At 42.6% G+C, this 27675-nt stretch overlaps 1 protein-coding gene across 5 annotated transcripts in view; it reads right to left on the bottom strand.

The window, feature by feature from the left end:
* RASGRF2 (Ras protein specific guanine nucleotide releasing factor 2) overlaps positions 1-27675 on the bottom strand; it is a 230134-nt gene that overhangs the window by 43443 nt on the left and 159016 nt on the right. For all 5 annotated transcript variants that reach the window (XM_082375417.1, XM_082375418.1, XM_082375421.1 and 2 more), the window contains one exon: positions 11257-11363. In XM_082375417.1, the coding sequence (XP_082231543.1) occupies positions 11257-11363 (107 nt within the window). The remainder of the gene's footprint in view (positions 1-11256; positions 11364-27675) is intronic.

Raw genomic sequence — 27675 nt, 5'->3', positions numbered from 1 at the left:
CCCTCTCTCAAAAGGCTGGAGTGAGGAGTAAAGGACTTAGTATTTGAAAACTGCTTAACAATACAGTATTGTTAAAGAATGTTTTGAAAACACTGGGAGTCTGTCATTCAGAATGCATCGTCAGAGAGGAAACTGCCTTCTAGGTGGGGGGTTAGGTTTTCAATTTCTTGTAAAAGATGGTATGTCCCATATTGTAACTAAGACAATCTCAAACCTCAGGCTGGCTCAGAGATCATTTGCCTGGAATCCCATCACCCCTCCTCCCAGCTCGTGCCAGGGGCACATCTCCCCTGGGAGTGGACATGGGGAAATCTCATCCAGCTGTGGTGAGGATTCGGGAACGGGGCGTTTGTAAAGTCCTGGGCATCTTCAGGAGAGTGAGGTCAGGAAGCACCCACGTGTGGCAGAGAGTACTGTGGACAGGGAAGCACTCTTTCTCCTGAGAAAACTCCAAGATCAGGCAACCCTACTCTGAAGGCTGCCTTGTGAGTGGAAAGAAGATCTGTGGCCCAGGAGCAGACACTGGGCAGTGCATGCGGACAGGGTAAGTCCTCCACGGCAGACTCGTAGGAGCGGGTATAGACAAGGAGGGGGCTGAGCCCGAGGAGAGGACAGGGCCGGAAGCAGGCAGAGAGCTGTCCGTCGAGGCGATGGGAGCTGCCTGTTCAGTAGCTGGTTCTTTTTTATGCATTTCATTCTCCCGCCCACAACAAAAGTCTGTACTGTGCTTGTCCTGGTCCAACCTCCGTTTCAGATTTGCAGCAAAGGATAAATCTGAATTTAGTGCTTTAATCTGAGGCTGGATTTTGCGTTTTACTAAGCAACGTCAACAAATTAAAAAATTTTAAAGGGCCCCCTGTCATCTGTCAAAATAAGAAACAGAAGAGATGAAATGATAAACTCCCATTTTAGGACACCCTGATCCCTGAGGTCTTTGAACACACTAAGCACTGGCCATCACGGCAGCACCCACTTTTCTGCCTCAGTAAGTCAACAGGGCATGTTCCCACTGTACCGCTGGCCTGGGGCTGCAGGCCCAAACCAAACCTAAGGATGCTCATTGTGCTTCCTTACTGGGAAAAAGCCATCATCTCCTCTGTCAGATTTATAACCCCAACACCAATGTTACATAAAGGTTTTGCTTTTGTCTACATAAGCCCAGTATGGGTGTGTCCCCCTTCAGCAGGCTCACTGGGGCCATAGCGGGGACCACCCATCAGGTTCCTGCTTCCAAGGAACGGGGCATTGCAGGGGAGCGTGGAAAGAATTCTGAGCCAGACGTCAGAGCTGGGTCTGGCTCACTGCTGAACTTCTGAGTGGCCTGGAACTGTGTTTGTTATTCTGTAGCCACTAGTCACACGGGGCCAGAGGCTACTATTCTGGATGCTATGCACGTAGAACATTTCCACCGCTATAGAAAGTTCACTGGGCAGTGCTGATCGAACCTCCCTGAGACCTAACGGCTTCACTGGTCAAATAGGGGTAATAGCATTTTGTCTGAAAGCCTGGGTGCAGCCCAGATGCACCCTCACAGGGCTCTACCGAGAGCAGCCATCCGCAGTGTTCTGAGGATCCATCTAGAACAGTTACTCTAACAGGAGTTACCTTCCGTAACCCCTCACAGTCACAGGGTGGAGTAAGTAGCACCATCCCCACTTCATAGAAGAAAGGGAGGCCTGGGGGAGCGAAGCAGTTTGCTGACACACGATAGGGAAGGGTTTCAATCCAGGCAACTTTGACTCTGAAGCCTGTGCTCTTACCCACATCGTCCTGCTTTTCCAACAAGATCCTGAAGGCCCCTCTGCTCGGGATCCATGGAACATGGACAGACGGCCTGGGTTCAGCTCCTACTAGGACTTTTGGAGGCGTAAGAACTTTCACCTCTGCTGCTCTGAGTGACTACGGAGTGGGGCTGTGAGGGCTGCTAATTCCTGTCTGATACCCCAAGCTACATTTATTTGTTAATTGTGTTCAGAAAGTGTTATAGAATATATTTTTTAAGGTTATACAATAATATTTATTTTCCATTTAAAAGATTATTTTGGGCTACTCAAATACAATAGGCTTCATATTAGAATTTTTGAAAGCTGTTGTTTTCCCTAAGCACTCTCTCACTCTGACAATCAGTTGCAGATGATAAAAATTTACTAGCTTTGTCCTTTCTTTGTCCTTTCCTTGATACACGTATGGTAGTTAATCTAGTTTGTAAAGGATACAAGTAAGAATGACTATAAAGTGACACTGTCACCTCATAACTGCCTCCTTTTAAGTTGACCTGTTTTTATACCCTACCATGCAGCTAATAGACAGTAGCATACAAATAGCCTTATAGAATATATTTTTTAATAAAAAGACTAATAGGGTCTGTGTGAGTATGTGTATATGTGTGTATATATTTCTATGATAAAGTATATATAAAACCCTCTTATAAATGTATACATACTTACACCCTTATGAATATAAATTTTAAAAGTATCATACACAATGTTAAAAGTAAAAGAGCAAACTGGGGGAGGTAATAGAAATAAAAGCAAAAATAAACAAATGGGACCTAATCAAACTTACAAGCTTTTGCACAGTAAAGGAAACCATAAGCAAAACGAAAAGACAACCTACGGACTGGTGGAAAATATTTGCAAATGATGTGATTGACAAGGGCTTAATTTCCAAAATATGCAAACAGCTCATACAACTCAACAACAAAAAAACAACCCAATCGAAAAACTGGTAGAAGATCTAAATAGACATTTCTCCAAAGAAGACATACAGATGGTCAATAGGCACATGAAAAGATGCTCAAAATCGCTAATTATTAGAGAAATGCAAATCAAAACTACAATGAGGTGCCACCTCACACCTGTCAGAATGGCTATCATTGAAAAGTCTACAAATAATAAATGCTGGAGAGGGAGGAAAGGGAACCCTCCTACACTATTAGTGGGAATGTAAGTTGGTACAGCCACTGTGGAAAACAATATGGAGGTTCCTCAAAAAACTAACAATAGAGTTGCTGAATGATCCAGCAATCCCACTCCCGGGCATATACTTGGACAAAATAATAATTCTAAAAGATACATGCACCCCTATGTTAATAGAAGCACTATTCATAATAGCCAAGACATGGAAGCAACCTAAATGCCCATCGACATTTATGATGGACATTTATGAATGAAGAAGATGTGGTAATATATATATATATATATATATATATATATATATATATATATATATATATACACACACACACACACACACACACACAATGGAATATTACTCAGCCATAAGAAAAAATGAAATAATGCCATTTGCAGCAACATGGATGAACCTAGAGATTATCATACTAAGTGAAGTAAGTCAGAAAGAGAAAGACAAATGCCATATGATATCATTTATACGTGGAATCTAAAATGTGACACAAATGAACCTATCTACAAAACAGAAACAGATTCACAGACATAGAGAACAAATTTGTGGTTGCCAAGAGGGAGGGGAGGTGGGAGAGGAATGGATTGGGAATTTGGGGTTAGCAGATGCAAACTATTATATATAGAATGGGTAAACAACAAGGTCCTATTGTATAGCACAGGGAACTATATTTAATATCCTGTGATAAACCATAATGGAAAAGAACATAAAAAAGAATGTATATATTGGGTTGGCCAAAAAGTTACAGAAAAACCCAGATGAACTTTATGGCCAACTCAGTATACGTATAACTGAATCACTTTGCTGTACAGCAGAAATTAACACAACACTGTAAATCAACTATACAAATTTTTTTTTAAAAAGAACAAACTGGGGGAAATGAATGTAATTGGCAGATAAAGGGCTTAATCCTTACATATAACAAGTATATAATATCAATAAGAACAATACTAAAAGTAACAGAAAACTGAGTAATGCCCAGGAAGAGGGACACTTGACTGGGAGGGGCCTCTCCAGTGCCAGAAATGTTCCATTTCTTGCTCAGGGTGGGAGTTGTACAGGTGTGTTCATAGGTAAAAAGTCATTGAGTTATACTCATGTTCAGTGCCCTTTATTTGAAGTATGTAATATCTCAATAAAATGCAAAAAAGCACATAAACTAAGGAGTTCTTCATCAGCAGCTAAATATGCTCTGGGTCCATCATACAATGAAGGTAAGAGGACTGAAGTGAGTTAGAAACATAAGAGTTGAGTTATTTTGATAAAGTCTGTGAAATTACTCTTGCCAAGGCGACCTACACTTCCTGTACCATGAACAATAATGAAATAATCAGGCGGTGGTACTATTTTTCATAGATCTCATTAAATTGCTCTGTAGGCCATCCTTCCCCACCCTTTAGGGCAGGCACTAAAGTCATCCAGAAGCTTTACTTACGAGAACAATCTCTTCAATCAAAATGTCCAATCGAATATATTAATCGAAGTTCCATTTCAGTCCAGAATAAGCCGTTTCCCTCCTGCCTCTGCCTGGCCTGCCTCAAACCTAGAAGCCCACATGGGAGGCCCCTTCTTCTCTCTCCACAACCTCCTCTCTGCTTTCTTGCTATCACTTCTGACCTTCCAGGGAAAGAAGGTAACCTGATGTTCTGGAGCAGGTGGAGCCTGGGCTGGTTCCTACTGGATGTGGTGGATGGGACAGTGGCTAGCTCCCCCTTTTGTGGCACTTGGTGGGATTTTTGGAGACCACTCTGCTGGAGACGTAAGGTCTGCTACCCCGACTCCGTCAATGTCTGGATTTTGCTCATGCTCACATCTACCCCAGTGTCTGGCACACTCTTGGGCTCAGTTCTTATTAGTAAATGAATGAAGGAGGTGAGAAAACTGAAAAGGGAGTAACAATATTCCCTCCATAAACTCCTTTGGGAAGAAGATTTTTATGTAAGTAGGCCATTTCTGTCTGACCTTACACTTTTAAAACATGTAGGCTAATTCCCTCTAGCCTACAATTAAGAAAATAAATGACGGTTTCATTCTCAGCCACTTGTCATTCAGATGGTACCCCTTGTCTGATGAAGCAAGTCGTAACCTGCGGACACAGCTGCAGGCTCCTTTATCAGTGCCATTCCATGGTCTGTAAAATCCCACAAACAAGTGGACAGAGTATTTTTTCAGAATTAGTTGATCAATAAGACAACTCAGGAAAATCAAAATTGCTATAGATTAAACAAACGAGACCTTCCACAGATACTCGAGTGTAGATCTGAGCTGTTTATAGCCAGCCTCCAAGTCCCTCCCTGGCTGTGCACAGAGGACACAAGCAGAAACGCTAACTCAAAAATATACACGCACCCCAATGTTCATAGCGGCATTATTTGCAATTGCCAAGATATGGAAGCAACTTAATGTCCATCAACAGATGAATGGATAAAGAAGATGTGAGATATACACACACACACACACACACACACACGCATATATACAATGGAATATTAGCCATAAAAAAGAATGAAATTTTGCCATTTGTAGCAACATGGATGGACTTGGAGGGTATTAGACTAAGTGAAATAAGTCAGACAGAGAAAGATAAATACTGTATGATATCACTTATATGTGGAAACTAAAAAATACAACAACTAATGAATACAACACAAAAGAAGCAGACTCACAGATATAGAGAATACCCCAGTAGTTACCAGTGGGGAGAGGGAAGGAGGTGGGGGGCAATATAGGGGTAAGGGGCTAAGAGGTACAAACTAGTGTGTATAAAATATGCTATAAGGATATATTGTACAACATGGGGCCAATATTTTATAATAGCTATAGAGTATAACCTTTAAAAATTGTGACTCACTATATTGTACACCTGTAACTTATAAAATATTGTACATCAACTATACTTCAATTAAAAAAAATTTTTTTAAAAAGCTCTACAGTCCTGAAATATGCAGACACCTTGGAATTGTGTGACTGACACGTAAGGCTGTCCGGCAGGACACCCTTAAGAAGGGTGTGGACACCTAGTGAAAACACTCGCTTTACTCAGATTCTCTCTACACACAGCCCTGATTTCTGGTCCACTAGAGGTTGTATTCTCTGTCTTGGCTGACTTTGGAAACTATAAAGGCTAGAAAATGACTTCCTGGAGAGAATGAACAACAGCAACATTAAAATATAAACTCAACCACTATTACTGGGCCTCTACCATGTACTCAGCATTGCGGAGCCGGTGAAAGGAGATACAAAGATCCCTGTCTGGACGGAGCTTCCAGGCTGGTTGGAGGGAGAGGAAGTGCGTATCTCTCCTGGCCTCAGCTGCAAGGGGTATAGTCATAGGCACCTATGTTGTACTTTATGTCCTTCAAGCTTCTTAATCCAACGTCACCTTTAATTCTCACCACTTCCTTAGGTGAGGTAAAACAGGGATGATTGTTCTCTTTTTTAGAGGGGGAAATGAGCACCCAGAGAGACTGAGTGACCAGCTCAGGGCCCCAGGGAAGATACAGTGGCGGAGCTGGAAGGAAACCACAGGTCGTCCCCGACTCTGGGCTGCCGCTTCTCCTGCTGGTCCATAGACAGGGCACACGGGAGAAACTCAGCTCGGCCTTGTGGCTGCACTTTCAACATGCAAGGAAAAAACTGAGTGAAAAAGCACAACAAAATGAGGAGCAATTAGGGCAGAGTATGTTCACAGATGAAAATGTTTAGAATCAGGAAAAAAAGGAAACATTTTAGCCTTACCAAATACTAAAGGCTAGAAGTTTCCAGGAGAAGAAATGGCATTCTAGCACTACCTTTGGGGGGATGGGGAGAGTTGAAGGAGACATCCTAGGGAAATTTTATATCTCTGGAGAACCAACACCCATACTTCTGCAACTCTTTATTTCTCCTGAAATAAGTTCAGGGTAGCATCTGCCAATATTAGTTACCTTTGATCAGAAATGAGAAATAAATGCATGATATCCAATACTTTGTAGGAGACTCGATTTTCTAGATCATTTGGAGACAAATTTACATCTTGTGTCACTGTGGCTTTTCTGTTTTCTACAAATTGCAGTGGTGTCCCTACTTAGTCTACCATGTGAGAAAAAATGCAATTGTTAGCATGCTGCACTGCTTTGTGAAATGAGGACAACTCCCTACTCATTTTTTTAAAAGCTACTACTTCAGGTAGCCACAATAATGCTACATTCTTCCTTATATGGACTCAACTGGTACTGAATGAATCAGATAACAAAACCCCTCTTGTCCCAGCCCTTCATGTGTGATGTGAAAACCAAAGACAACAAAGATGAGGGTTAACTGGCAGAGTCAGATTATAGCCCAAGTTTTCTGACCAGCAGTCTCATCTCACAGCTGGACGTTGCCTTTGGAAGAGTAGAGACCTTTAGATAAACCTGACATATATACACTACCAAACGTAAAATAGATAGCTAGTGGGAAGCAGCCGCATAGCACAGGGAGATCAGCTCGGTGCTGTGTGACCACCTAGAGGGGTGGGATAGGGAGGGTGGGAGGGAGGGAGATGCAAGAGGGAAGAGATATGGGAACATAAGTATATGTATAACTGATTCACTTTGTTATAAAGCAGAAACTAACACACCACTGTAAAGCAATCATACTCCAATAAAGATGTTAAAAAAAAAAAAACCTGAATAAAGGCATCAAGCTGTGCTGTTAATCCTTCTTTAAACACCGTGGTGGTCACCCTGCTTAGGGTCCCTCAAGTCAGGGGACACACTCCCACCTCCTCTAACTCACCTGGCTGGGGCTGTGCCACAGTGGTGAGAGGAGATGCTGGGCACACAATGGGGCCTCTAGGACCGTGAGCTGAACCAGCTCTGTCCACTGGAACTGTTTACTAATCCATTACCAAGAGCCTGCCTTGACCTGCTCTTGGTAACAACCCACTAAATTGATTCCTCTTTCCATTAAGACATTATGACTGGTCTGGTCTCTATAATGGTCACATAGGAAACGTAATGAATTTGGAGAAAGAGTACATTTTAATTGTAATTACATTTAAAATAAAATGTAATTAAAATTGAATTTAATTACATTTTACTTGCAATGTCAGTTGGATAAATAAAGGTTTTGTTTAAAATCCATTACCATATGAAACTCTATAATGGTGCTATGCCCTTACTGCTCTACAAAATTCAGAAGAGAGAATTAAAAGGAAAGCACTTACTTTCCCAAAATAGTCAAATAGCAACTTCTCTTGTAAGTATTGTTTACCAACTGGCAAGTAAAACCTAAAGTCTAAACCTTGGATCCAGGCCATGAGGTGTAATTAAAAGCACTCTGGCTTTGAAATGGACAGACCTGGGCTCAAGTCAAGCCTAAAGCAAATCAGTAAAGGGAGGAAAGGAGACCTGGACACTGACACCAGCAAAGAAAGTCCTAAAGCACCTGCCAAGAAGCAGAATGTTACAGAAACACCCTGCACCTCAAGTGCTTACACAGAGGATGATGGAGAACTCGGCTGAATGAGGAAGGTGACAGGCTGTGCACATGATGAAGTTATGCCAGGACCATCGAATGCTAACCGCAGATCCCCGCAATCCACTCACTCGTGCAGGGAAGGTAAGAAAAGACAAATGAGTGAGTGGTAAGAACTGCCTTTGGCACATCGGGGTCTAAATTTTATACTGTAATCCTGACAGGAGAATAGACTGGATGCCTCAGCAATTTGTACCATCCACACATGTAGCGATGTACCCCCTGATGTGGAGAGGGTCTGGGAAGCTGGGCTTCCCAGTGTGGTTCCCTAATTGGAATTGATTACAATGTGCTTTCCCATGTGTGAGCACATCTGAAGTAACAGGCTGCAAAGTATCTGAACTGTCCAAAGAAAAGATAACACCTAGGGGCTTTTTGGATTAGAACTAAAGGCCACCAGGACAATCTGAATAAAGAGATTCTTGCTTTCACATCAATCCATTTTCTACTCCAAGGGCTTGGTGCTATTCAACTTGATATTGCCTGTATGAACACATGTATACATGCATGTACAAGGTAGCTATCAAATCAGACGATAACATTTTGCTCTAAATCTCTTAATTATAAGTGACGGATTCAGTACACCAATCTCTTCCCATCATGAATTCTCTCTACCAAAAGTAAAATAACCCCAGCCTACTGTAATTTGATTTGTGGTACTTTTCCAGCTACTATAAGAGTTATATGTGAATTGTGAGGGATCCCTGTTTGAGATTTGAAAAAGAGGGCACTGGACTTCCCTGGTGGTGCAGTGGTTAACAGTCCGTCTTCCAATGCAGGGGACACGGGTTCAAGCCCTCATCCGGGAGGATCCCACATGCCACGGAGCAGCTAAACCCATGGGCCACAACTACTGAGCCTGCAAGCCACAACTACTGAGCCCACGTGCCGCAACTGCAGAGGCCACCGTGATGAGAGGCCCATGCACCGTGGTGAGGAGTGGCCCCTGCTTACAGCAACTGGAGGGAGCCCGTGCACAGAAACGAAGACCCAACGCAGCCAAGAATAAAAACAAATAAATACATAAATTTATAAAAAAAAGAAAAAGAAAAAGAGGGCACTGGGGATTGATAAAAGGAAAGTGAGGCTGATGGGGAAGCAAGGTTAGAGCTCCTGAGGGAAGATGTGGAGGAGAGGAGGGAGCTGGGGCCAGGGAAACCTGGGCTGTGACTTTGAGTCTTGGTGTGAACTTGCAGGGGCCAAGCTGTGACCGGGGAAGAGAGCAAATTAGCATCTGCTCAACTTTGTCTATCGAAGCTACTCTGCATCTCTAAGCCACTGTCGGATCCAGGAATCAGAAGTCAAGACTCTGAGTCAAAACCCAGAGATGATGGGATGGACGGTCAGGTGCAAGAGAAATATCACTATCATGTTTTATCTGCAATGAGGCAAAAGGGATTCAAAGCAGCTCACTGAGACTGTGCAAAAGAGAGACTAGACATTTCCAATGAGCTAAGGATGGTTCTCAGAATTTGGGTCATACAGGATCCATTTTTATTTACTAAAGATGTGTAAGATGAAATGTTTACATACTTTATTTAATGTGCTGTCTTTGTTTTTATTTTAATTAGTATTTAAGAGTTGTCACAGGCTAACTGGTGGTGAGGTCCAAATCCCACTTGTTCCAATTAGTGAATTGTCTTGCCACAGGGGTTTCAGAAGCCTGGCCCTCGTGTGACTCTCTCTGATGAGCGTTCATTACCAAGGGCCAGGCGGTAGACCTCTGAGAATATAATGAAGTGAGCCATGGGAGTTCCTTGCATTTTTTTCTTTTTCTCTCCTCATTAGCTAACTCACATTTTATGTTTCCCGTGTTCTGATCTGAGCCATGAAGGGCCCCCTTCTCTCTCTCAAACTCTCCTTGCTGGGTGCTAGCCAGCCAGTGTCCAGGAGGGCCCACCCTTTATTTGGCAGTGGGGGCATTGTTTGGCACAATTCATGCCTTGAATCAATGAGGCAAAGGGGGCCCTTGCTTCATTTTGTGAGATGGTGAAATCCATATAAATTCTATAAACTTGCACTGAAAACACACAAATAGATAACAAGCAGGTGTCCTGTCAGCATGATGCAATTTAAAAACAGAGTACATTAGACTCTTGAACAACACAGATTTGAACTGCATGGGTCCACTTGTATGTGGATGTTTTTCAATAGTAAGTTCTACAGTACTGCACAATCTGCAGTTGGTTGAATCCTCAGACGTGGAGGAACAACATATATCACATGACCATGGGTACAGAGGGCCAACTATAAGTTATATGCAAATTTTCCACTGCGCAGAGGGCTGGTGCTCCTCACCATCACATTCAAGAGACAACTGCACTAGAAACCAAAACGTCAAAGGGCATGAGGCAAAGTATCTTCTGAATCGGGCTGAGAAAACACTCCCTGACCAGACACCAGAGTGTCTGGTACCAGAATGCTGCTTACTTCCAGGGGCACCTGCCGTTTACTTCCAGGAGGTACCACCCCAGCTGAGCCAACTCCACTTACAGAGAGGGCCCTGTGAACAGTGCTCCCGGGTGGCAGGGGACAGTGGCCCTGCCACAGCTCTAGTGCCCACAGTGGGTGCTGTTGCCTGAGAGATGAGGGAAGAGGGGAGCCCTGCTTGATCTCTTGTGCCGTGCCCTTTGTAGATCTGAAACAGCAGATGTTAGCGGTACACGTTAGTTTGCTTTGATCTGTATGCCCGCCCTCCAGTTTCTTCCCTTCCTATGTTCCAATTTCAAGGTTTCAAACTCCAACTCCAAAGAATCAGAAGGCGTTGTAATGATTTAAAAAGTTGGTTTTAAAAAAAATCCTTGAAAGTCATTACCGAGGCCACTGAATTACCTGTGCGTGCTTTGAGACCCAGTGACGGAGGACGTTCAGTACGCGATTGGTGGCTGTTCTACGTATGATAAACTCTTTGTCACATGTTCTCTCGGTGTTGTTAAATCCTTAGGAGGAAAAGAAACACACACATGTTGTAGTTAAAGCCACTCCCCAGGGACCTGGAAAAGGTCACTTATTTTGGGACATTGGTTAATGAAACTCACAAATGACACATCTTGGCAGAGGAGCAAGTGGCTTCAGACTGCTGTGGGTTCTGCTTACTTACCTATTATACCCTCAGCAGCGAGGCCACCACATAGTTACAGGTGCAATTAAATGAATAATGTGCACATATTTGTTAAAGGCCACTGATTGAAGCTAAAGCCGGTCTGGTGACACTTCCATTTGTGCCTGTCTTGTTATATAATATAAAGCCAAGAAGAAGTTTTAACAAAGTGTTTGAATCAACATTAGTTTATACTTTTGCTCCAAAGGCGTTATATAACCACAAACATTTTCAATATCTGTAGATGGATGAGCCTTGGCTCACAGATGATACAAATACTTTCTTGTGCACCCATGTATTGAGAAGCAGTATAGCATAGTGGTTAAGAACATGAACTCCACAGTCAGACTGTCTGGGTTCAAATCCCTGTTCTCCTACTATGTAAGTTATGGCTCCTCTTTGGTGACCAGTTTCCTCATGTCCTGCATGGGATAAGTGTACCAGCCTCAGAGACTTGTTTGGAGATTAAGTTAGTGCATGTTAAGCATTTAGAATGGCACTTGAGAAAACAGTGGGAGCTTATTAAAGTCACCAATAACCTCCATGTCTCTATACTCAAGGGATATCTATCATATCTCCATAGGAAATCTCATCTAATGATCACCTATAAAAAATTACTCACATATTTATGTCCCAAGATTTCTTCTCCGAACTCTAGACCCATATATCCAATTGCCTCTTGATATTTTCCTCTTAGATGTTTCAAAAACCTCAAACTCAATATGTGCAAAAGAAAAACCGATGGCCTTTCCACCAAACCTTGTCCTTTTCCAGTGTTCCCCATCTCAGTAAAGGAACACCATCAGCCATCCAGTTACATAAGCCTGAAACTTTGGAATTGTTCTTAGACCATCTCTCTTCTTCTCCCTGATAACTTTACTTGCAAAATAAATCTCAAATCTGTCCACGTCATCATATCCACAAAGCCAAAACTGGCATCGAGCTCCAGCAATTATCATCTAGTCCACTGACAATAGCCTCCTAACTAGTTTCATTGTCACTCCTGCCTCCTCAAATCTGTTCTCTCTTCTGAAGTCAGAAAGATCTTCCAAAGGGCAAATTAGATGTGTCATTCCCCTGTTTAAAGCCCTTCAATGACTCAGGATAAATACAAAACTCCTTAACACAGCCTACAACATTGTCCATGGTTTGGCTCTTAGCTCCCTCTCAGCCTTTTCTGAGACCATATTCTTCTCACTATTTCCTCTTCCATTTAACCACCCTTCTTTCAGCCCCTCATCCTCACCCCAGCGCCTTTGCATATACCGTCTTTCACTCAGTGAAAGCCACTCTTATTTCACTTCCCCAAATGAGCCCTTCCTGGCTTGAGCTGGGTAAATCCCCCATCACACATCTCACAGCAACATGCACGTTTACTTTCTGACACTTGCTACATTTGCAATTTTACATTCATTTATGTGATTATTTGTGTCCTCCATGAAGATAAGGATCAGATATGTTTTTGCTGAGCGTGAGCACATATGCGGCATGTAGCAGATGCTGGACACAATATATATTTGCTGAATGAATGAACAAAAGCTTGGATAGTAGGAACTAACTATTTATTTGAATATGCTACAAATGTAAGGATGATTCAGTGAAAGACTGAACGAACAGTCATCAGAACCCATGAATGAGTTACACGAAAAAGTCCATGAGCTTCTAAAGGGCAGGGACCCCTTCTCCATACTCCTCTTTGACTGTAGACAGGCATCTTCCACCCACTAGCAGACACTGTCAGAGGACGATGATGTGCTCTTGGCAGACTAGGTATCTTGAAAAAATCTTTTGCTATTAGAAGCTTAGAAATTCTGGGTAAAATATAATAAATATCTTTTTAAATGCATAGCTGAGTTCTCAAGAAAATAAGGAATTTTCCAGGGTCAAACACACAGAGAGATCTGAAAACCAGAACTAAGCCTCTGAATTATTGCTGTCTGCCTTAAGAGGAGAGCAGTTTACCAGTCTTGGTAACAGGAGACGTGGATTGTAAATCCACGTGATTCAGGAGACGAAGGCCCAGGAAGTATGAGTGACAGAATTAGAACTGAGACTCCCACATAAAGTTGGAACTCTCGAAAGACCATCCCCTCTGCCCAAGAGAGGATTAGGAAAAGAAATTCTCCAACCCGCAAAAGGAGACAGTTAAGAAACTTGACTGTCTTAGCCTGGATCTCAGTGAGGGTGAAACAAAGGCTCCCTGAGAACTGATAACCACAGGAGCACCTCATGTAGGTTTGAAGCCCAGATTGAACCACTACTGGCTGGCCCCAGCCAGGGATAACTCTGGAGGCCCTGACAAAAGCACACACAAAACCTCTCCGGAGGGACAAACGCTCGCCCTCAGCCTATACTGGATGACCAACAAGAAAGGCCTCTGAAGAAAACCTCACAATCCCAAAGTACAAAACACACAAGCCATCCACCATGAACACGGGTCTGTAGACACAGGGATCAGGAGCTCCCCACCTCACCCCACCCCCCCCCACCACCAAGAATTTCAGAAACTAGAACTATGCAATAGTTCTAGTTCAAATATCCTAAAATTAGGATGTTTATAAAGTCTAAAGATATAAAAGTAGGAACTGAAAACATGTGAAAAGAATTTAAAATATTTCAAGTCAAATTTTACAAGAACCACATAAAATGTCTTCAAATTAATGGAATTATTCTTTCAATTACTGCTGACAAATAGACAAGTTGAAATTTAAAACGTGGATAGATATTATAAATAAATACAGGTTAGACCCAGTTGAATAAAGAAAGAGTAAACTGTAAAGAGATCTGAAAAATAGATCTGAGAAAATTACCCAAATGCAGTACAAAGAGCTAAAGAGGTAGAAAACAAACATATATATGGAATGTAAAAAAAAAAAAAAAAAAAAAGTGGTTCTGAAGAACCTAGGGGCAGGACAGGAATAAAGAATGCAGATGTAGAGAATGGACTTGAGGACACGGGGAGGGGGAAGGGTAAGCTGGGACGAAGTGAGCGAGTGGCATTGACATACACACACTACCAAATGTAAAATAGATAGCTAGTGGGAAGCAGCCGCATAGCACAGGGAGATCAGCTCAGTGCTTTGTGACCACCTAGAGGGGTGGGATAGGGAGGGTGGGAGGGAGACACAAGAGGGAGGAGATATGGGGATGTATGTATACGTATAGCTGATTCACTTTGTTATACAGCAGAAACTAACAACACTGTAAAGCAATTATACTCCAATATAGATGTTAAAAAAAATAAAAAAGTAAAGAGGTAGAAAACAGGAAAGAGGGGAGACTGGCTGTCTGATTGGGAGCGTGGCCCCACGTGCTATATTACAGCAAGACCATCCGTATCAGCTGAGCACATGAGAGCACAGTTAAGGCAACTTCAGTTAATGACTGGGCAGCAGCCCCGTTTATAAAACTTGATCTATCAGGATTTACTACAGGTATGCCCCTCAGATAGATAGTTTATGTATCTGGTTTAGGGAATTTCTAAATTGGTGGTTTAAATAGAATTGACAGAGTATTTCTAAGATCAAAGACCTCCATCTGTTGATCAAGCAGTGAAAAAGATTCCCATTTTTCACAGATTTTAAAGCTCTGTGATCAGAGCAACAATTTTCTGCAACTTGTCAGATTTCCTCCTTATTGCAAACCACCATCTAAGCTGGGGGCTGCTTGGGCAATATTTATTTCTGAATTTAAACATGAACCACATAGCGAATTGGTGGCAATATCCATGTAGAAGGCATTCTGTCATAAAATAATGGATCTACCCCCAAGAAGTTCTTATGCCATTTTTTGGAAGAGCAAAGTGTCACAGCACAACCAAACTCCACAGACACCAGGAGAGTTTGTTTTACTAACATCACACATCTGGAATACTGTCACCCCGAGATTCCTGTCTTTCCAATTTATGCATGTCTTTTTTTCAGTTGTAGGCACTGGTCAAACAAGCTAATTTGGGTTAAAAAGCCATCTGGAAAAGTGATAAGAACCAAATCACCGTATGTGTGAATTTAAGAATGAGATTCAACTTTATGGTCCTTCCCCCAGACACCTTGTGAGTCATTCTCTCCCTTATAGCAATTGGTAGATGCAACATCTCTCTGATTGAACTATACACTCCCTGGTGAAGGGATTTTATCTCAGGCATCTTTGTAGGCCCTTCAGCTTTGCACACAGGCACTCAGCAGTTATTTTTCTTAACAAAAATTGCAGCACTCCCAATGAAAACTATTTGAAAGTGTCTGCAGATGCTATGTATCTGAATTAAGGGCATTTTCCCACCATATTGCTATGATGACTATGTATTTGAAATCTATCACAAGCAGGACATACAATAAAGTAGTGGGGAGGGAGGCAAGGAAATTTTAAAATAGAGAAAAGGAGGAAATTTTTCATTTTATACTTCAAATGATGTGATACTTAGCTAACTTCTCTGCCTACTTTGTAAGAGGCAAGTAAAATAATGGTGAGATGGCAATAAGATTACATGTAGGTGGATTATGGGCTTGTCCAGTTAGAGCTGAGGACAAACTGTCAAAGACAAGGAATTCTTGAACATGGGAAGGTATTTTAACATCTAAAGTAGATCGCCAAGAAGTGGACCATGGAGTTGTTGTTAAGGCCAACAAAGCATCTTTAGGCCATCCTCTGACTTGGTGAGGAAAGTTAGAGTACAATCAGGAAGAGCCAAAAAGCACAGAGATAATATTGATGTCAGTGGTCCATGGTGATGGGCTGCCTGGAAGGAAACGTAAATGCTAACTATTGGTTACTTTAACCACGCTTCTAGAACCTGTTTCTTATTGTGAATAATTTTATCCCCAGTACCTGGCATTGTAGGTCTTAATAAATTTAGGCTTATTGAATGAATGCATTGAGATCACGTTAATGACTATATCAGTGAGGCAATTAAGAAAAATGCCACAACAGTGATGAATAATTTTTTACAATATACAAATGGGACTCAATCTCTCCAATAACATCAATGTTATCCATGTGCTTTACTTTGTCCAGTAGATATCTTGCTTTAAAAATCACGTGCAGTACAAAATCATATAATTGGTTTGTACATTTCTGTATTGGATTACAACTGTATTTCTACTCTGGTTGTTGGCATGGAAAAATCGTTCATATTTATTGTTTCTTTGTGCCAGGCATTGTGCTAGGAGCTTAACAAGTGGTCTATATTTTAACCCTTGAAATAATAACAATTGGCATTTATTGCATGCCCACCAAGTACCAAATATAGGACCATGAGTAATGTGGCTTCTTCAACAACAACAGCAACAAAGTAGGGTAAATGTTGTTTTCCCCATTGACAGACAAATAAACAGGAAATCAGAGAGGTTAAGAAACCTGACAAAGGTCACAGAGTTAATAAGTGGCAGAACCAGGACTTGAGCCCAGGTCTGTCCATTTCCAAAGCCAGAGTGCTTTAAATTATACCTCATAGCCTGGATACAAAGTTTAGACTTTAAGTTTTACTTGCAAGTTGGTAAATATTATTAAAGCTACAAGAGAAGATGCTATTTGACTATTTTGAGAAAGTACTTGCTGTTCTCTTAATTCTCTTTTCTAAATTTTGAAGAGCGATAAGAACATAGCACCATTATAGAGTTTTATACGGTAATGGATTTTAAATGAAAACTTTTATTTATCTAACTGGAATTTAAATTTTCTCAAAGTGTACTCTTTCCACAAATTCATTACATTTCCTATGTGACCATTATATAAACCAGGGCTTTTAAAACTTCCAGTCATGACTATTAATGGGCAGTGAGATCAGTTTAGTGGGTTGTTATCAGCATTTAAACAATGAAATAGATGAAAACTGAGTAGACTGTACATAGTGAGAGTGAGTATTCTTTAGGGAAAATTTTGTACCAGTTGTGTGTGTGTGTGTGTGTGTGTGTGTGTGTGTGTGTATCCTGGGTCAAAATGTAAAATGTATGAGAGTGGGTTGCAATAAAACAGTTTGAAAGTGACTAATACAGAGAATCTGATTATTAGCACTATGTTTAAACCACCTGCATTCATTTCCCAGAAATTCTGGATAACTAAGTCTGTTCCTTACTCTGAAACATGTCTGAAGGAACAAGCAGAGGATGCTCATCCTCTTATGGTCCCCCCTTTGTTTCTGTCACTAAACACTCTTCCCATTTTCCACCCAATCCTCCAGGTTGTCCACCTCTGCCTCATTGCTTGGTTTCTGGTCTGTTCTTGAGCTGACTCCATCCAGTTCTCCCTCCCTCGGGGACATGATTCTCTCCCACGGGTTTTTCTACATATTCCAAACTGACACCTCCAGTTCCACCGTTTCCCCAAATCCCTCATTCCTTGTAAGAAATGCTTCTTACAAGATATTTCCATATTAATGACACATTCTTCTCTCATAAAAAACATATCCCAAAATCAAATTTATGTTTTTTGCTCTCAAGCGCCTCCCCACCCTACCTTTCCTGTTGACTTAATGGAACAACGATGGTTTCCACTTCTCAGGTGGGAAACCTCACGCCTCTCTGTCTCTCCTTGCTTTTTCCCATTAGGTCAACAAATACTGTTACCTTTTTGGTAGCGTCTATCAACCTATGTTCCAGGTTCTCTGTAGGTATTGGGTGAACAAGAGATGTGGTCCCTGCTCTCATGGAGCTGGCTCTTTAAATGGGGAGAAGGTAGCCTCCAAACAAGTAAAACACCAAAAATGTGTAATTCAAAACCCTGCAAATGAGCACGGTGCTGTCTCTTCAAGAGTAATCTCAAATATCCCTCTAATTTGTTACTGCTCCAGCACCAAGTACTTCTAATGTCTCCGTATTGTCCACTGAACCAAGTCTAGAATATTTTCCTATATATGAAGAGGTTTTATTAGCTAGTAAACTGAAAAAAAAAACAGGCTAATGCAGACAAGCAGATTTGCACGTACACTGTGCTGAACATCGTGATAACAGTATTCACTGAGTCTATAAACTAACAGACTCATTCTTGAGAGATGATCTAGAATAGCTACAATTATGGAAACTGAACTTTAGTCTGTATATGGTAGGAAATTTGGTGTAGTAATCTACTGGTACATTCAATTACTCCTATTTTAATGGACTCTTAGTTGGCAATCTTTTGTTTGCAAAGGGACAGAACACCCAATTCAAACTCGCTTAGAGTAAAAAGGGAATTACTATTTTATATATCTGGAGATAGTTCTAGATTCAGATCCTGTTTGATTCAGAGGCTCATGTTAGCCTGGCCCATGTCTACTTCTCTTTAGTGCTTTAATTCTGCTCTCATTTCCAGGTAGCAAAAATGGGTAAGGCCATGCTAGACTTATAACCTCATATCACACCATCCAGAGGATGAGAGGGCATTCTTTCTGGTGCCTTCCACTAAAGATAAAGAAATTTGTAACCTAGAAGTCCTTCAAAACATCTTTGCATTTCATTGACCCAAACTGCATCATCCCCCTTCCTCAAACTCATATCACTACGGCAATGGTGGGGGAGGTGTCAGAGATGGCGGGGAGATGCATGTGTGTGTGTGTGTGTGTGTGTGTGTGTGTGTGTGTGTGTGTGTGTGTATGTGTGTGTTATGAGGAGGTAAGCTCCCACTCAAAGCACATGGCCAGAAATGTGAAAGGACTAATGAGGCAATGAACAAATTTTGCATAGTGAGTTTTAAAACAATTTTTCTGTAAGTGTGTCCTTATCCTTGGTTTGTAAAGTTCTTCTCCTTACTCAGTTTAACCTGAGATTTTCTCTAAGTGCAATTAACTGTAACAATGAAAAGAACCACATCCTTGTAGAATGAGGAAAAGAAGCTCAGCAGGTCTATCATTATTTGTGATAAAAAAAATACATGAAGAACGGCAAAATCAGTATCTTCCCTTTGCTTTCACCTTTCAAGAAAATCAGTAACTAAGACTGTCAGCTGAATTGTTCTCATGGATTTTTAAAAATATGTGCTGTTTAGATTCTTGAAGAAATGATTATATACTAAGTTTAAAACAAAACTTATTGAGAACCATTGGGTGTTACTTCTTTTAATTCTCACAATTGTATAAAATATATTCCTCATTTTTACAGATGAGGAAACTGAGACTCAGAGAAGTCCAGTAGCCACCTAAGGTCACAGATGGTAAGAGCAGAGCCAGGATTTACGGCGAGGTCACTGGATTCTAAAATCCAGCCTCTTCCGACCGAAACACCCTGTCTGAATGCCTATTCACAAGAAGCACTAGCTGCCCATGCTTATCGCTATGTAAGCTCCAGCCCTCCCATTGCTGCCATCAGCTTTTGTGCTGGTGTAAAGATGCAACAAGGACACACAGCCAGTATGGAGGGCGACGGTGACTTCTGACAAAGAAGAATGGGGTCCTTTGACGAGTCGGCGACAAGTGAAGCCACAGAATAAGCAAATTTAAATGAGTTTTCAAGAAAACTGCTGAGACAAGAAGGAAAGAGACAGGCTAGAAACTGAGAGGGGACACAGGTTTGTGGGAGACAATAACTTGAACCAGTTTGAAAATTAAAATATGGCAATATATTAAAAGAAACCAAGAAATCTAATACTCTTGGTCAGAGTTTCTTGACAGTAAAACCAGTATTACCCAGGCCTTTGAAAAATACAGTAAATGCTCTAGAAATGGTTAACATAAAGAACACCAAAAAACAAAAGGAACAAACTTTAAATTTCCCAATTATTTATTTTTCTGCCCAACTTTATAACCAACTATCTGAAAAAAGAAAGGAGGACGATTTTTCTGTACGTTATCTGAATTCTCTGATGGGCATCTGCTACCTCTTCTGGATAAGAGGCAGCTCACCAGTCTGATGTGGAACAATATTCCTATCCTTGCATTAGGCAAAATTTCCCCACAAACCAAAATAATAGTAATTTTCCAAATCCTTCGACATTTCTTTCTACAGAATGCTACACACACATCTAGAAATGCTTTTCCACAGGGACAGGGATGGGACAATGAGTGATAGCTCCTGACCCCGGGAGGTGTGTATAAAGCGTGTAAACAGTTGTGAAGGAGCATGTGCCTAAGTGTGCAAGGAGTGGGGATGGCTACAGAATTAGCTGAGCTATTCTGAAGAAGCCACTGCAGAGAATTTTAGAGATGGTTGGGGAGGGGGGATAAAAATAGGCCATTTTCTCCCCCTCAATTGTTAACATTGGAATGTACACAAAAAGTTTCAATGTATAAAAGCACTAAATTTTGCCAGTAGAAAATGAAACATACCTTGGGAGGGAGGGTGGGAGCCACAAAACACAAAGGAAGCCCATTTTACCAGACACAGAATACTGTCTTTGTGCCAATCACTTTCATAGGAACTGGGGTACAGAGGTGGACAAAGGGAAACTAATTAGCTGCTTACAGGAACTTACGTTCTACTGGGGGAGACAGAAATAATAAATAATAAATCATGTCAGTGGTATTATTATCTACATACAAATGAATAAGGTAAATTCAGATATTGAAAAGAAGAGCCATGTGGACGGTAAACAGGCTAGTGTGTGTGCGTGTGTGTGTGTGTGCGTTTGAGAGAGAGAGAGAGACACACACACACAGAGAGACACAGAGAGAGAGACACACAGAGACACAGAGAGAGAGAGACACAGAGAGAGAGACACACACACAGAGACACAGAGAGAGACACAGAGAGAGAGAGACTCACAGAGAGAGAGAGAGACACACACACACACAGACACAGAGAGAGAGAGAGACACAGAGAGACACACACACAGAGAGAGACACACAGAGAGAGACACAGAGAGAGAGACACAGAGAGAGAGAGACACACACACAGAGACACACACAGAGAGACGCACAGAGAGAGACAGAGGGAGAGACACAGAGAGAGAGAGACACACAGAGAGAGAGAGACACACACACACAGAGACACAGAGAGAGAGAGAGAGAGAGGACATTTGCTAGGCTGGGTTGGGAAGGCCTTTCTAAGGAGGGGATGGAGACAGGTGAGCTGGGACTTGAACAATGAATAGGAAATGTTCAAATGAAGATCTGGGGGAAGAGTGTTTCAAGCAGAATGGTGAATGAAAAGGCCACAAGACAGCTCAGCTTGACTGAGGGCCAGAAAGTGGCCCAGTGTGGCTGAGGCCCAGAGAACATGGGGCCCGGAGACGGGAGATGAAGCTGGAGGGCGGGCAAAATCACCAAGCATCTTTCAAGCCAAGTGAAAGAGCTGGACTGTGTTCCCTGGTATTGGGAAGCCGCCAGAGGGTTTTGTGCAAGGGAATCATGATTTCACTGACACTCTAAACAGGTTCCTCTGGCTGCCTTGGGTAGTGTGGACTGGAGGGGGCCACAGTGGTGTGGGAAAGACCAGGTATGAGGCTGTAATCCAGGTGATGCTGGTTTGCACAAAGCTTGTGGCAGCAGTGGCAAGAACTGTTGGAGATGGAGGGGCTAAGACTCGCTGATGGACTGGATGTGGAGGTCTGTACTGAACTGGATAGTGTTTCCCCAAATTCATGTTCACTCAGAACATGTCAGTTGTTATTTTATTTGGAAACAGGGTCTTTGCAGAAGTAATCAAGTTAAGATGTCAAACTGGGTTAGGGAGGGTCCTAAATCCAATGACTGGTATGGTTATAAGAAGGAGATTTGGACACTGCCACCGCCAGAGGGAAGAAGGCCCTGTGACAACAGAGGTAAAGAACAGAGTTATGGGGCCACAAGCCAGGGAACACCAAGGCCTGCCAGCAATCACCAGAGGTTGGCAGAGGCAAGGCAGACTCCTTCTCCAATGCCTTTGGAGAACACGGCCCCGCTGCCACCTTGATTTCAGATTTCTAGCCTCCAGAACCATGAAAGAACACATTTCTGCTGTTTTTAGCCAACCACTTGAGGTAATTTTTTACAGCAGCCCTAAGAAGCCAAAACGAGGTCTAAAGGAAAGAGAGGAATCAGGAATGGTTCCACTGTTTGGGGCCTGAGCAGCTAGGTTAGATGATGATGCCATTTCCTGAAATTGGGGAAGGGTAGGTTTTAGGGAGAAAAATCAAGAGTTTGGTTTTAACCTGAAAGATGTCTCTTTCAGACATCTAAGTGGCAATATCCATGAGGCTCTTAGGCATAACAACCTGAAACTCAGATAGAAAGGCTCAGACTGGGAACGTAAATTGGAGACTATCAAGCATTTACATAGTACTTAGAATCATAAGGCTGCATGAGCTTACTTAGGCAGAGAGCGTAGACAGGAAAAAAGGCCACATGCAGCCCTTTGATCCCACGACCGGTAGAGATTTTGTATAAGAGGAGCCAGCAAATGAGACCAAAAGGGGGAGAAGAGCAAGGTGAAAGGAAAATCTGGCACGTGTGGTGTCATGGGGACAAAGAGGACAAGTGTTTCAACATGGAGGATGCGATCAGCTGCCCCAAAGGCTGCTGAGAGGCTGACTAACATGAGGGCTTTGGCTTCAGCAAGATGTAGGTCACAGGAGACAAGGTCATTTCAGAGTGAAAGTCCAAGAGGATAGGTTGGGGGGAAATGGAGGTGATGAAGTGGAGACATTAAGTATGGCTCACTCGTTCAAGACACTTTGCTTTGAAAACAAGCAGCGAAATGGAACAGGAGCTGGTAAAATGGGTGATGTAAGGACACGGTGGCATGCTGATGGGGATGATTGGGTAGAGGGGGAACTGAGGATGAGGGAGGAAAGGGTAGTAACTGCGTGAGAACACTTCTCGAGCACGTGGAAAGGGAGGGGTGGACCCAACAGCAGGGCAGGGATGATTCTTCCAGAACCACTGGGAGAAGCCAGAGGATGAGTCCAAGCGCAGTGGGCTGGTGAAACTAGTGGAGGAGAGAGGTCATCCTTCCTGTTTTCACTGTGCAAACAGTAGGAGAGAAGCTCCTCAGCGAATATGGAGAGGAAGGTGGAGATGTGAAGACAGGAGAGGACTAGAAATCCTGGCGTGTAGGAAAGTGACTTTACTAGGATTCCTGGCAGCACAGAACACCCATTTGAGATCTGAAGACATAAGGTGAATCCAGGCAGCACAATTCTGCAGGCCTCTCAAAAGAGCAGCTCCACTCTATGTGAATACCAAGTCCATCTGATTCTGTCAATGTTCAGTTAAGGTCCTGGTTGCTCCAGGCTCCACGCCTTTGATCACACCATCAGAACTTGCCAGGCGGGCTTCTCCCAGAGGCGGCCACAGAGAGGCGGAGGGGCAGAATGCAGGCTTTCAAGCCTGCAGCCGCTCTGTGGCCTTTCATTTAAAATTCCGTGCGTGCTTTGATACTTACAGAAAGCACAGCAGGGAGAGTATCACTGCCATCCAATTGTGTACTGAAGTGTGCAGTTTACAGACCTCTCCCAGGATTTCAGACAGACTCTGAGCAGCTTGCTGTATAATTCTACTCCAGTGAATTAGTTTAACAGTGCTGACGGACGGATGATTCAACCCTGGTCCCTTAGGCCAACAACTTCAGATCCATCACCTTAGCTGCCGAGGGCAACGTCAAACAACTCACAATGCTGATAACGGCGCAGTATGGCAAGACTCTAAGCACACGCTGCCGGGATGGTCCCATTCCTTCACCCTCAGCACGCCTCGCCACCTGTGACTTGAAGACTGCAGGGACATCAGGAGACACCGAGCTCCCCTCTTCAAAATCTCTCTGCCACTCCATCCCCACTCTCTTCTTTCCTCCCAGGAGAGAGCAGCAAATGTGATAGAAGAAATAACAGACTGGGGATTTTTACCTTATCTTACTGAGTGGCCTTGGAAAAGTCCCTTTGTCTCTCAGGGTCTCAGTTTCCTCTTTGGTATCATGCGGAGCTTATCTAGATGCCCCTAAAGTCCCTTCCTCAGGGCCTCCTTGGATAAAGCTCAGGTCTCCCCACCACGTGTCTGACACCCTTGCTTCCCTGGCATCATCAATTACCTGCCCCCGCCCCTTCCCCCATCTTTCCTCTAGCACCTTAGTCTCCACGGATCCCTCACGGATCCCTCCCCTCTGCTTACAAAGGCCTGTCCTCAATGCTGCCACTCCTTCACATGTGACAATGGATGCTGTGTCTTTCTCGCTTATCCTAGGTATCCCTAGAATTATAAGTAGGCAAGGGCTTTTGGCAGGAGAAATAAAGTGTCACCTTGCCCCAGTAATCCACCTTTGGTCCTGAGCGCTTCTTGGTCAAGTAGGGCAACACCAATTCCATACATCTGATTGCATCTGTGATTTTACATAAGGCCTCCTTATGACCAGAGCCCCATCTCTTTTCTTTGAGGTTCAGTGACACTGAGGTACACCAGGTGGCCCCATGTGGCACAGACAGAACCAGGTCAGACTGTAGGAAAGGATGCTGGGGCTCCTAAGAGTCAAGTCACCAGAAGGAAGGAGAAGTCTGAACTGATACCCAGAATAAGTCCCAGAGCTTAGGGAAGGTGTAAACCACGTGGTCTGAGCAAATCAGCAGAGATCTGCACAGGCCCCAGGGATGGCCATAAAGAGAGAAGGGTTCACAGGAGCATCTCTGTGAACTGGCCAAAGCTTCCACATCAGCAGCAGAGGCACCTAAGACCAGCGAGTGGGGTCTTGATGTACTTAGAACTTGACATTCGATCTAGAGAAGCACCAGGCAAGTGAGGACAGGGAAACACACCACCTGCAATTCTTCGAAATATTCCCAAGGAAGTATTTGAAAGACGGACATTCCAATGAAAATCCATATTGGATGCAAGGTGGAAGAGGCAGTTCTTAAATTGATTTAATTCAGGTATAAGAAGAAATCAGGCCTCACTTTGAGGTTCCAGGCTGAAAGCCTGGGACATTGTGTTACGTTTACATGTCTCTTCACGTAAAGAGTCTTAACACACAGTGGGAACTGAGTCAACCTGTTTAATTGTTGTTATTTTTTTTATTCCAGGATTTTTTCATTCACTTCATCACTGTGGATAAACATACCAACATAGACTGGTTCCACTTATTGGAAGACCTTGGAATGTCCTGAGTCAGGAGATTCCTGAACTTCCCTGCCTTGGAATTTACCACACTTTGCTTCCCATCCCAGCCTCCCCAGGGTCTGTAACCACAAGACTTGAGGTGCCGTAAAGTACTTTCAGTTTGGTAACTGAGGACTCGGAAGAAAGGCTTGTACACAGCTGTGAAACCTTCAGCCCCAGGAAACGCCATCTGCGTGAAGGCAGGGTTGCACTGGGCCCTGTCCTTGCGGCTGGGAAGCCATGTCTCCGCAGAGTGTTTCAGACAAAATCTATTTGTATCATTTCAATGGAAGACGGCTGCTCCATGCTCAGTGTTGAAAACTTTCCAATAGATGACTAACAATTCTTAAAACGTGTTTGAAAGCTTCAGAATTCCTCTTTGCGCTACCCAGACACCTTTATCTCATCTACATAGCACTTTAACTCCCATATAGGAATTTCATAGGGAACTTCTTCCCTCCAGAATCCATACTTTGCTGATCAGATCAACACTTGCTAACTGGTGTGCAACTGCCAGAAGGTACCAGAAGCTCCCCAAGAATTCCATTCCCTATTCTGTGTTACTGTCACTACTTGTCAGGCTAGAGAAAATCCTTTTTTAAAACCACAAATTCTGAAAGTATGTACTTTTTAACTTCCCAAGAAATGATTCAACAGTCTAAAAATGATTCAACACTCTACTAGATACTTCTGCAAAAATATTTTCTACCAAATCAAGTCAAAGTATTTGGTTAATATAAATACAAATTAACAAACCATATTGATTCCTAAACTTCATGAAGGTTGGACCTATTTTGTCATCTAACTTGGCCCAATTTTAAGGCCAGAGACCTTAATTCACACAGTGAATAGTGTGGTGTAAAGTCGTTTTGGTTAGAAAAATAATTCTCCAAAGGTAAACTAACTTCTTGGACTTGAGGTTCTATTGCAAGGCTGTAAAGTATACTAAAGCCGTGGACTAAGTGTGAGCATGGCTGAGAAGTCACCTTGCCCAGAAGAAGAAAAGATGGTCCTTGTGCTCGTCTCTCAAATTCAAGACAGCGACTCTGTCTTTCTCATCAGAGGTAGAAGGCCTCTGGATTAAAAGGTCTAGGGAAATATGTTACAATGCAAGCATCATTCTAAGAGTTAAAACATTATGGTTATTGTTATTTTATAGCTAGCATTCATTCAGTGCTCACTTATGCCGGGGACTAAACTCATGTAAGCTTTCCAACAATCCTAGAAGTCATTTACCCTCGTTTTACAGAAAATAATAATGATTAAATAAAAATAATAATAGTAATAATAGCAATTATTTATATAGTATTCATTATATGCCAGGCACTGTTCTAGCACTTTACACTTATTTAACCCTCACAATAACCTCATGAGGTAGCGGAGTTTTTGCACATACAGTGTCATCAGGTACCAGTCACATCAACTACAGATGTGACTGCAGCAGTCCTAGGTTCTAATTTCCCCAGCTTACAAAAGTTCCCCAATGAGCAAACACATCCTGGTGCCATCAGCCAAGCCCAGCTCTCTGATTACACATCATCTCATGCTGGGACACACGTTGCATCTGTACTTCCCAGGTCAGAAAAGAAGTGCTGTTTATTCTCAGCACAGGACTTGATGTGCACTCATATACACATAACTGGGGTCCCACACGGACACTCTAATTGCATGTTTCTTTTGTAGCTAGACCACATGTTGCGCAAACATTGCTTTGCTTGAAGATATTTCAAATTACTGAGTTTGGTGGTCAAGAGAGGTGCATTTAAATTTGTGAGAGCACGTTATGTGCCTATGGACTACCTCATTTTTGCATATTCTTCCAATACGGTTGTTCATGTCTGTATTTGAATTAAGATGGTTTAAAAAGAACATTTTTTTTGTAAGCATAACTAACTACAGTAAGTCCCCTACATACGAACCTTCAAGTTGAGAACTTTCAAAGATGCGAACATGCGTTCCACCAACGTCAGGCGTGAGTGAAATTGCAGCCTGCCCTCCGTCTCCTATTGCTGACGATCCTTCGGCTCTACCATCTCCCACCTCCTCTCCCTCCTCCAGTCAGTAACTCTTCTTGCCTGTTCACTCGATGCCAGCCCCTGTATGCCAGCTGTTGTACTGTACTACTGTACTTTTGAAAGTACTGTACAATTTAAAATGTTTTATTTTTTGTGTTTGTTTTTTATGT

The sequence above is a fragment of the Balaenoptera borealis genome (genome assembly GCF_965194805.1).
Source record: "Balaenoptera borealis genome assembly, chromosome: 2".
NCBI lineage: Eukaryota > Metazoa > Chordata > Mammalia > Artiodactyla > Balaenopteridae > Balaenoptera > Balaenoptera borealis.
This window is presented reverse-complemented; position numbering and strand designations above follow the sequence as displayed.